At 45.9% G+C, this 11,034-nt stretch overlaps 2 protein-coding genes across 4 annotated transcripts in view; one reads left to right on the top strand and one right to left on the bottom strand.

Moving 5' to 3' along the window:
• OXA1L (OXA1L mitochondrial inner membrane protein) lies at positions 1-6,396 on the top strand. The gene is made up of 10 exons (XM_010378349.2): positions 1-109; positions 593-754; positions 1,615-1,828; positions 4,383-4,526; positions 4,785-4,870; positions 5,054-5,218; positions 5,398-5,502; positions 5,611-5,773; positions 5,861-5,941; positions 6,027-6,396. The coding sequence occupies exons 1-10, from the start codon at positions 47-49 to the stop codon at positions 6,164-6,166; spliced, it is 1,323 nt and encodes a 440-aa protein (XP_010376651.2). The 5' UTR covers positions 1-46; the 3' UTR covers positions 6,167-6,396.
• A 1,396-nt stretch (positions 6,397-7,792) lies between these two features.
• SLC7A7 (solute carrier family 7 member 7) overlaps positions 7,793-11,034 on the bottom strand; it is a 46,781-nt gene continuing 43,539 nt past the window's right edge. For all 3 annotated transcript variants that reach the window (XM_030929849.1, XM_010378350.2, XM_030929850.1), the window contains 6 exons: positions 10,723-10,846; positions 10,365-10,468; positions 9,989-10,085; positions 8,921-9,070; positions 8,501-8,684; positions 7,793-8,283 (listed from right to left, as the gene is read on the bottom strand). In XM_030929849.1, the coding sequence (XP_030785709.1) occupies positions 8,177-8,283; positions 8,501-8,684; positions 8,921-9,070; positions 9,989-10,085; positions 10,365-10,468; positions 10,723-10,846 (766 nt within the window). In that variant the 3' untranslated portion in view covers positions 7,793-8,176. The remainder of the gene's footprint in view (positions 8,284-8,500; positions 8,685-8,920; positions 9,071-9,988; positions 10,086-10,364; positions 10,469-10,722; positions 10,847-11,034) is intronic.

Below are 11,034 nucleotides of genomic sequence, written 5' to 3'. Positions count from 1 at the left end.
TGGTTCTTAGTGCGCAGGCGCAAAAGCAAGTCCTCTTCCGGACAAAATGGCGATGGGACTGATGTGCGGACGCCGGGAGGTTCTGCGCCTGCTACAGTCCGGGCGTCGGGTAAGGATGCCCCAGGGCTGAGCACCGGGATGCTGCCCTGACCCAGTGAACCAAGCCCCAGGACAGCTCGTGCTAGGGGTATGAGCAGACGCTGACCCGCTCACCGGGACCTGAATGTCATGACCTCGGGTCGTGTGAGGACGCGCTAGGGTTAGTCCCCAACACTGTGGGCCCAGCAGCCCGGTGTCAGCTTCTGGAATTGGCTTCGCCCCTGGCGAGAGCAGTTCGGCCTAGTTCTCAGGGCCCCCCGATGTGAGTCTACGATAATTGAGATGGGGCGAACCCGAATTCAAGCTTTGTTCTGCAGGCATCGCCAGCTGCATGCCTTCGGGCTAGCGGTCTGCGCGCGGTAATAGCAATGTCTGCACCTGTAGTGGCCGGGCTGCTTGCTTCCTGGGAAGTTAGCATAATGAATCCCCTTTGCCCCCACGCGAGGACTTCTGCTCCCGGTAAAGGGGCTCCATCATCCTTTTACACGCTTAGGTCCACAGCGTCACAGGGCCCTCGCCATGGCTCGGGAAACCGCTGACCGCACGTCTCCTATTCCCAGCAGCCCGGTGCTGCTGTCGCCCACACTACCTCTTCCTTGCGGCTTCCGGCCCCCGCAGCCTCAGTACCTCTGCCATCTCGTTTGCAGAAGTCCAGGTAAGAGGCCTTTCGTTCCTGCAATATTAGGAGTGGTGTTTCCTGGTTGGTTTCATATTCTGTTTTGTTTGGGAGCAGGGGGAATATGAAGCAGAGTTCTTGTCCACGCTCCACACAGCTCTCCAAAATGGTAGCATCTCTGCTTGGGATGAATTTTCAATTCAGTGGGGAAATGATTGGAAGTACAACAGGAGAGATGTTATATTGGGTTTTCTGAGCTGTTTTAAAGAAAAGTAATTGTTTCTTGTTAATATATGGTAAAAGTCATAATAGTGATATTCAAATGGCTGAAGTTTGGGAAACAGTGATAAAAGAAATAACTTCCCAGCATGAAGGGAAGTCATGGAATCTTACTCAAAGTAACTTCTCTTCCTACCTATTGATAAAAATGAGATGTCCGGCCGGGCGCGGTGGCTCAAGCCTGTAATCCCAGCACTTTGGGAGGCCGAGACGGGCGGATCACGAGGTCAGGAGATCGAGACCATCCTGGCTAACACGGTGAAACCCCATCTCTACTAAAAATACAAAAAACTAGCCGGGCGAGGTGGCGGCGCCTGTAGTCCCAGCTACTCGGGAGGCTGAGGCAGGAGAATGGTGTGAACCCGGGAGGCGGAGCTTGCAGTGAGCTGAGATCTGGCCACTGCACTCCAGCCTGGGTGACAGAGCGAGACTCCGTCTCAAAAAAAAAAAAAAAAAAAAAATGAGATGTCCTTTTTAAGCTTGAATTCTACGTACACTAGGGTAACCTGGAAGAACAAGAAGTAGAGAGAACAGAACCCAGTACTGGTTATTTTAAGAAGGTCTCACTTGCTATGTGTTCACTACTAAATAAATATCATACAAGGCTTTCTTTCACACAGGTTCAGGCCCCTCCTGTTGTTCCTGCAACTCCCTCACCCGCAGCGGTACCTGAGGTGGCTTCTGGAGAGACTGCAGATGTAGTCCAAGCTGCTGCAGAGCAGAGCTTCGCTGAACTGGGGCTGGGGTCATACACCCCAGTGGGACTGATCCAGAATTTACTGGAATTTATGCATGTTGACCTGGGCCTACCTTGGTGGGGGGCCATTGCTGCATGTAAGGGGAATATACCCTGGACACGGGTTAGGGATAGAACCTCATAGATGGCAATTATTTGAATGGATTCAGCAAGTAGTTGCAGAAGCTCTGGGATCAGAAAAGCAGATGATTTCAAATGAGCAATAGAGGCACATGATACCTAGATGCAGTCTACCTATATTTCTTAAAGAGCATTATAAAACCACCAGATCATCTGGGATTCAAGAAGTATAGATATTTGAATACAAACATGGGGTTAGAGTCAGGGGACCTTATTAACAGTCATGAAGCTGTCCTGGTTTAGAAGAATAGAGCTTCGAGTCAGGCACTTAAACCCCCAAATTGGGAAGCCACTCACATTGCTTTTGTAAAGGCTGAAACTCTGCTTTGAATTATGTGTCTCTCTGCCACCTTGCTCCATCAATGATCTCTTCTCTCCCCTGTGTCTTCAACGTTTCCCTCCTTATTGCCCTACCCTAAACATGTAAACATGCTCAAGCATACCCATGTGTTACTTGGGGGAAAATTTCTTCACTTCATCCTTAGTTCCCCTTCACCTACTACCCTATCTTTCTTCTTCCTTTGATGGCTGTTATTTATTTATTTTGTTGTTGTTAATTGTTGTGGATACCTAGTAGGTGTATATATTTCTGGGCTACATGAGATGTTTTGATACAGGCCTGCAAGGTGTAATAATCACATCATGGAGAATGAGATATCTATCCCCTCAAGCACTTATCCTTTAAGTTACAAAGAATCCAATTACACTTTATATTTTATTTTATTTTATTTTTTTAAACAGAGTTTTGCTCTGTCACCCAGGCTGGAGTGCAGTGGCCTAATCTCGGCTCACTGCAACCTCCACCTCCCAGGTTCAAGTGATTCTAATGTTTCAACCTCCCAAGTAGCTGGGACTACAGGTGTACCGCCACACCTGGCTAATTTTTACATTCTTTATTTTAAAATATACAATTATTACTGATTATAGTCACCCTGTTGTGCTATCAAATAGATCTTATTCTTTCTAACTAATTTTTTTTTTTACCCATTAATTATTCCCAACCCTGACTACCCTTCCCAGCCTCTGGTAACCTTCCTTCTACTCTCTGCCCATGATTTCATTTGTTTTGATTTTTAGATCCCACAAATAAGTGAGAACATGGTGATGTTCGTCTTTCTGTGCCTGCCTTATTTCACTTAGCATAGTGATCTCCAGTTCCATCCACGTTGTCACAAATGACTGGGTTTCGTTGTTTTGATAGCTATTACTTAAAAGATTGCTCTGCATCCAGTGAGCCTACTCCTTTCCATTTACTCTCTCAGCCATCTGGCTTTTACTCATATCACCTGATTTGAACTGCCAGTAACATAATTGCTAAATCCACTTTTATTATACTTGGTCTTTCTGCATTAGACACTTTAGACCTTAAAATCAATCCTTTCCCAGGCGTGGTGGCTCATGCCTGTAATCCCAGCACTTTGGGAGGCCGAGGCAGGAAGATCACAAGGTCAGGAGTTTGAGACCAGCCTGGCCAATATTGTGAAACCCCATCTGTACTAGAAATACAAAAATTAGCGAGGTGTGGTGGCAGGTGCCTGTAGTCCCAGCTATTTGGGAGGGTGAGGTGGGAGAATCGCTTGAACCTGGGAAGCAGAGGTTGAAGTGAGCCAAGATTGCGCCACTGCACTCCAGCCTGAGCGACACAGCAAGAGAACGAGACTCTGTTCAAAAAAATAAATAAAGTCAATCCTTTGGCTTTTATGATAACCTTTCCTGATTTTTCTCCCCGTCTTTCTGACCATACTTTTGCATCTCCAGATTATCCTACCTACCCCTTCAGTGCCAGTAGTCTGGATTCTATCCTTAGCTCCCTTCTCTTTCTACTCCACATCATTCATCATAATGTTGATAAAGCCTAAACCTATAACCTAGTCTCATATTTGACATCACCATGTTCTCACTTATTTGTGGGATCTAAAAATCAAAACGAATGAATGACCAGGAAAAATGAAGTGTGAGAAAAGAAATATGAAGGAGCTAAAGCAGTAGGCCATCAGATTATTTCCTACTCCAGGGATTTCTAGAACAATGGCTTTCAGACTTCCTTCCTGGAAGCCCCAGAGTTTTGTAAAGGGACCTCTGAGCAAGGTGAAGGCTGCCACATAAACAATCCTGTGGCCAGGCTTTTCCTTTGCTCAGGGCAGCATTTTTTTTGTACATTGGGGCTACATGTACAGTTTGATGGAGCGGGGAGGCTCTTTTGATCACAGAAAAGTTTGGAAGCTATTGATCTAGAAAAGTGCTCTGTCACCTTTTTGTTTGAGGAAACAAACAGGATTCCTAATCATCTGCTTAGAGAAGTTAATGCCATACTTTTGTGATGCCGAATCAGAGAACTGAGCCTTAAAGCAACTAATTCATACCCCTGACCCTAATTCTGGGCCTCTTAGGCATAAGTCACAGAATGGACAAGGCAAGAATAAGATCCTTTCAATAAGGACCTAAAAACCTTCAGCCTTCTAGCTGCAGAACTGCTTTAATTTCACTCCAATCCTAGTTTGTATTTTCCAGGTACAGTCTTTGCCCGCTGCCTCATTTTTCCTCTCATCGTGATGGGCCAGCGAGAGGCAGCCAAGATCCACAATCACTTGCCAGAGATCCAGAAGTTTTCCAGTCGAGTCAGAGAGGCCAAGTTGGCGGGAGACGATATTGAGTGTGAGTCAGTTGCAGAATGAGCATGGGAGAGGACCACATTTGTACTTTTCCTTACATTCTGCTGGGGGAAAGGAACAATGTGAATCAGAAGTTGCCACAGTCGGGAAAGTTCTAAAGATTTATCTGTTTCTTGGGCCTAATGCTCCCAAGGACTGGCCAGGGTTGGTTCGAAATTTCACAGGCCAGGTAGATGATAAGGATGTTCACCTGCACTGATGTAACTGTTACTCCAACCATTAATTTCCCCTCACCTCACAGTTTACAAGGCTTCCTCGGAGATGGCATTTTACCAGAAAAAACATGGTATTAAACTCTTTAAACCTCTCATTCTTCCTCTGACTCAGGTAAGCAAAAACATTTCCTTCCTTATTTCATCCTGTACCCATCAAATTTCCTCTCTGTGTTTGATGTGCCCCAGGCCCCCCAAAAAAACAGGTGGTGGTGGATTATACATGGCTTTCAGTAGTGGAGTGATGAAAATGTTTCCTCTGGTAAAGCATGCTGACACTGTTTATCTTGTGTAATAGGCCCCAATCTTCATCTCCTTCTTCATTGCTTTGAGAGAGATGGCCAACCTTCCTGTGGTCAGCCTGCAGACAGGTGGCCTCTGGTGGTTCCAGGATCTCACGGTATCCGATCCCACCTACATGTTACCACTGGTAGTCACTGCCACAATGTGGGCTGTCCTTGAGGTAAGCCCAGATTGGCCAAGTGCCAGGCCTGCAAAGTGAACTGGGATTGGAGGGTAAAGTAATTGTACAGAAGGGTCATCCTTCACTTGCTGGAGAAAGAGTTGATGGGTAAGAGATTAGAGACAGGTTCACTGAAACTGACAGCTTTCCTGACTTTTCTACCCCACTTCTTTTGGCAGCTAGGTGCAGAGACAGGTGTGCAAAGTTCTGACCTTCAGTGGATGAGAAATGTGATCCGAGTGATGCCCCTGATAGCCTTGCCCGTAACCATGCATTTCCCCACGGTATGTAATGCCTTATGGGCTGGCTCCAAGGCCTTCTGCCTAGCCTAGCCACCTAGCAAACTGACCAGGGATACATCTTCTGAGTCCCTTCTCTGTGTTCTCACCCAGGCAGTGTTTATGTACTGGCTCTCCTCCAATTTGTTTTCCCTGGGCCAAGTATCCTGTCTCCGGATTCCAGCAGTACGCACTGTACTTAAAATCCCCCAGCGTGTTGTACATGACCCTGACAAATTACCTCCACGGGAAGGCTTCCTAGAGAGCTTCAAAAAAGGTAAGGGCTCGTCCTCTGTGAAACAGGACTAGGGAGAGGGGTCTAAAAATAGGAATGCAAGTGACTCTCTTGCACCTCTTTACACAGGCTGGAAAAATGCTGAAATGGCGCGTCAGCTGCGAGAGCGTGAACAACGCATGCAGAATCACTTGGAGCTAGCAGCCAGGGGTAAATAGTCCTTTCAGGCCAAAATTCTGTCTTTTGTTTCTTCTTTCTGTTCTTCGTTGAGATTTGTTTTCTCTTCTCCCCTTAGGTCCCTTACGACAGACCTTTACCCACAACCCTCTCCTACAACCTGGAAATAATAACCCTCCCAATATCCCTAGCAGCAGCAGCAGCAGCAGCAGCAGCAAACCAAAGTCAAAGTATCCCTGGCGCGACACGCTTGGCTGACTTACGTTCCGTGCACATTCTGGCAGGAACTCTGTCTCTTCAAAGACTCATCCTCAAAACAAGACTTGACACTGTGTCCTTGCCCCAATCCTAGGAATTGTGGCACACAGAGATGTTCATTTTAAAAACGATTTCACGAAACACTCTTATACTCATGTTTATAAGAGAGCACTGGGTAGCCAAGTGATCTTCCCATTCACAGAGTTAGTAAACCTCTGTACTACATGCTGCTTCCTGATACTTATTGAACAGGGAAATGAGTGTGTGCTTCAGAAAACTGAAGAATACCCAGCACTTTGGGAGGCCAAGGCGGGCAGATCACCTGAGGTCAGGAGTTTGAGACCAGCCTGGCCAACATGGGGAAACCTCATCTCTACTAAAAACACAAAAATAGCCACACGTGGTGGCGGACACCTATTGTCCCAGCTACTCGGGAGGCTGAGGTAGGAGAATTACTTGAACCTGGGAGGTGGAGGTTGCAGTGAGCCAAGACTGCGCCACTGCACTCCAGCCTGGGCAACAGAGGGAGACTCTGTCTCAAAAAAAAGAAAACCGAAGAATAGAGTGGGTCATGATTGCTTTTGCTGGCCCATGGCATTGGAAAATACAATGTTTTAACCTGGCATTAAGGGTTTAAACTTCCACCCAGGCACAGTGGCTCACGCCTGTAATCCCAGCACTTTGGGAGGCTGAGACGGGCAGATGGCCTGAGGTCAGGAGTTTGAGACCAGCCTGGCCAACATAGTGAAACCCTGTCTCTACTAAAAATACAAAAATTAGCCAGTCGTGGTGGTACACGCCTGTAGTTCTAGCTACTTGGGCAGTTGAGGCAGGAGAATCACTTGAACCTGGGAGGCAGAGGTTGCAGTGAACCAAGATCAAGCCATTGCACTCCATCCTGGGCAACAGAGTAAGACTCCGTCTCAAAAAAAAGTTTAAACTTCCAACCCATACACGTGTTCTGTCCACATTTGGATTGCAGTCTAGAGGTGTGGCTAATAAGTTGAATGTTGAGACTGTATCTAAATATAATAACTGCATTTCTTGATTCCAAGATTACTTTAAAAATTTCAAGAAGTAGATGTGTGCAAATTCTTAGTGATAATTAAGAATGAAAGTTCCAGGCTGGGCAAAGTGGCTCACACCTATAATCTCAGCACTTTGGGAGGCTGAGGTGGGTGAATCACTTCAGTCCAGGAATTTGAGACCAGCCTGGGCAACATGGCGAGACCTTGTCTCTGCTAAAAAGTTAGCTGAGCATGGTGGTGCTTGCCCATAGTCCCAGCTACCTGGGAGGCTGAGGTGGGAGGATAGCTTAAGCCCAGGAGGTTGAGGCTGCAGTGAGCCAAGATCATGCTGCTATACTCCAGCCTTGGCCACAGAGCAAGATCCTGTCTCAAAAAGGAAGTTCATGTCATTTTTATGTAACAATCCAACATTTCACTAGAGCAGTTGAAGTGTTCTGTTGTCTGCCTTTGTGTAGAGCCTGGTTTATCAGCCTTTAGCAGCTAGCTTGAGAGAGAAAAGATGGATATACTTTCAAGCATAAGATTGTTTTTAGTCTTTGTGTTTCTAGGCTAATGGGAGCTGTCCTAGAGATACTATATAAAGTGAAGCCACTCAGACTTTAGGAACATAACTTTTTATTGTCATCCAACACCTGTGATAGTTTGATGTCTCTCTAAAGGAGACAATTGGAGGATTGTGGGCCCTTTTAAAAGAAAAAAGGAGTAGGTAGGCATACTCAGGTGCTTCTAAAACCACCAAGCCCACACCTGACGTGCTCCTTTCCCCAGTCTCCTCTATTGTCCACTTTAAAAGTCTGGAACTGTATGTAGCAAAACAAATAAATTACTTTTCGTTTCAAAAAGTAAGTTCAAAGGTTGAAGCTGCCTAGGCCAGGCTTCTGGACAGGTGCCTCCAAAGAAGTGAGCTTTCCTTTTCAACTTCCTCAGCTCTAGCCAGTAGACCAGAAACCCCTGCTTTCCACATCAGGATTCCAGATGGTGTTTAGTTAGACTTGGGATCCCGTTGCTTGGGCATCTCTCCTCCATCTTCCAAATCCATTTCTGCAGCAACTGACATACACAGGACCTGGAGGTACCTTGTGGCAGACCCTACAAAGAAAACTTTTGAGTTGGAATTGAGAAGAGGTCAACTGGGCTGAGTTCAAGTGTCATTGAATGGAACTGGGCCTGAGGGGAGTGATTCCATTAAGCCGAAGGGTTCATAAGAAGGGGCTATGGCAAAGATGTCTTTGGAGGCTAGATTTACAGAAAAAGGCAAAAACCAAGCTCTACAATAGCTGAGCTGGTTTAAGGATGCAAGACTTACCCACGATCCTTCGGAGGTAAAGAGGTCGCTTATGTTCTGGCACTCTGATGATGAGGAAGTAAAAGGGCAGGCCTGAGAGGGCAATGGCAATGCCGATGAGGGAGTTGACGGTATCACTGTAAAGTGGAACAGCCACCAGGAAGATGGTGCAGAGGCAGAAGACAATCGGGAAGAAAACGCTGAGCTGAGGGCACAGGAAACACAACTGGGGTGGACAACTCAGGATTCTTAACAGCTAAAGTAACCCCACCTCCCATAAGGATTAGCGCACTGAGCCTTCTTTCCATACCTTTAATTTCAACACAGTACTAACCACCAAGTCCCAGGCAAAGGTTTCTAAATAAAGTGTCTTGTAATAGTCCCCCGTAGCAGCAACTCTAGCTGTTTCAGATAGAGCAGAGGTAGATGGAGTTGCCCTACCTTGAGGGGACGAGGTCGATCAGGCTCCTTCCAGCGCAGATAAAGCTGACCCACAATAGAAAGCCCCACAAAGAACCAGTAGCTGAAGCTGTAGTAGTTAATGAGCTGGAAGATGTCTTCCACGCACAAGTAGATCAATGCCATGATACCCTGTAAGTGTGAGCCCAAGTCAGCTCTTCTCAGGGCCTTTGTTACTCCAAGGGCTTTTCACTCCCTTTATACCTCCCAAATCCATCCCCCGTCGATCCTCAGAGTCTCCTGGTCCTCTTCTGTTTTTAATCCCTTTAACACTCTAGTTTCAATACCTTATCCCCTCTGTTACAAGTCAGTAGTCTCAACTGGTTTTTCAACCTGTATAAAGCAAGCTTGAAACAATCCCTCAAAAGTCTTGCATAGGACCATTTCCATAATGGCTCCAACCTACATTATCCAGCTCTTATCTCCTCCTGCATGTTGAATATCCCGATTCTGAAAATCCAAAATGCTCCACTGAGCATTTCCTTTTGAGTGTCAAGTCAGCACTCAAAAAGTTTCAGATTTTTAGAGCATTGCAGATTTTGGATATTCAACCTGTATTAAAACCCATACTGCTTTGCCACAGGATTTTCTGATATTATTTCTCCTACCTAAAGCCCATCTCTACCATTTGCAACCCTAGCCATGAAGATGCACCTTTTTTTTTTTTTCTTTTTTTCTGAGAACATTTTGGTGGATTTTAAGACACATATACACTTCTAGAAGTAATTCTTCATTCACCCTCTCCTCCTATGGAAGTGATCATTTCTTAAACACCGTATCACTCACTATCTGTCATGGCAATCAATCATTACAGTGTACTTTATGGCTTCTCTTAGAGCAGAGGTGTACCATTCCTTAGAGCATTTGGATTTTCCCTGTAGTGCCTGTAGCGGTTAGCATAGTGCCTTGCCCATGGTGAACATTCTGATCCACCAATAGTATTTCTATTGGAATTACTTTTAGAGCTTTCAGGAAGCTAGAACAGTCGCTTTTGCTGTTACTAAAGTTTCCCCCACAATCATTTTCAGTCTCATCCTTGAGCTGACTTACATTGAACAGCAGAGAAGGCACTGGTGTGAACCGCTCAACATGGATCATGCAGATGGCATCAGGGAGATGGCCTTCTCTTGAGCCCACAAAGAAAAGCCTATGTCAGGTAAGATAGGAGAAGCTGAGAAAATTGGTGGACACGATGCAGCCTGGTTCACCTGCCACATGGCCCTCCCTCTCTGCCATCCCTTCCTTCAAAAGTGTTTGGATAATATAGACTGGAGCTCAGTATTAAGATTAATGACAACTGCAGGCTTCTGCTAGAAACAAGAAGAAAGAGGTTATGGTATCAGTTGGAAAACACACGTAATCAAAGTCCGGGTCCTGTAAGTTCTACCATCCACTGCCATAGCCCTTCAAAAGATGCCACTCTTACCTAGAAGCAGCCACAATGGAGGCATTGAGGCCACCAAAACAGGATAATGCAACTGATAGTGGAATTATCCAGTTAAATATTCCAAATATCTGATCTGCAAAAGTCTAAGGGAAAAGAATGGAAGACTCATTAGCAGGATCTAAAAGGGATGAAAGACATGGATGGGCATGCCCCCAGATTCCCCTTATTAGGACTCCAACTCTTCTTCCACAGTGGGGGTAACAGGACCTCCTTGCAAGCCCCACATTCGAAATGAACTCCTTTCAAGGCCATCTACCCCCTTTCCAGGACTTTCAAGAGCCAGAATATACCCAGTACCCCACAAGTCACCCTCAACCTGCAAGTGAAAATCCTTTACCACAGCAACAGCATCACTGGCCAAGATGTCTCTCATGTCTAGCACAGTATAATAGGCCACATTGGTCAAGATATAGATGATGGTGACAATGGGCATGGAGATGCCAATGGAGAGGGGCAGGTTCCTACAGCCAAATAGAATAAAATACACATTAGTCCCACCGTCATATCCCTATCTCTCCTTTAATCCTTAGACTCTCCCTGCCACACCAGTCTTTCCAGGGATGGAGACTCTTGCTACATTTCCTCAATGCATTTGTCTTTGACGGTGCCCTGGATAGTGGCTGAAGCTCTGAACTAAACACTTAAGAAC

This window comes from Rhinopithecus roxellana, chromosome 5 (genome assembly GCF_007565055.1).
Source record: "Rhinopithecus roxellana isolate Shanxi Qingling chromosome 5, ASM756505v1, whole genome shotgun sequence".
Classification (NCBI taxonomy): domain Eukaryota; kingdom Metazoa; phylum Chordata; class Mammalia; order Primates; family Cercopithecidae; genus Rhinopithecus; species Rhinopithecus roxellana.
The sequence above is the reverse complement of the archived record's forward strand: the minus strand, read 5'-3'. Positions and strand labels throughout refer to the sequence as shown.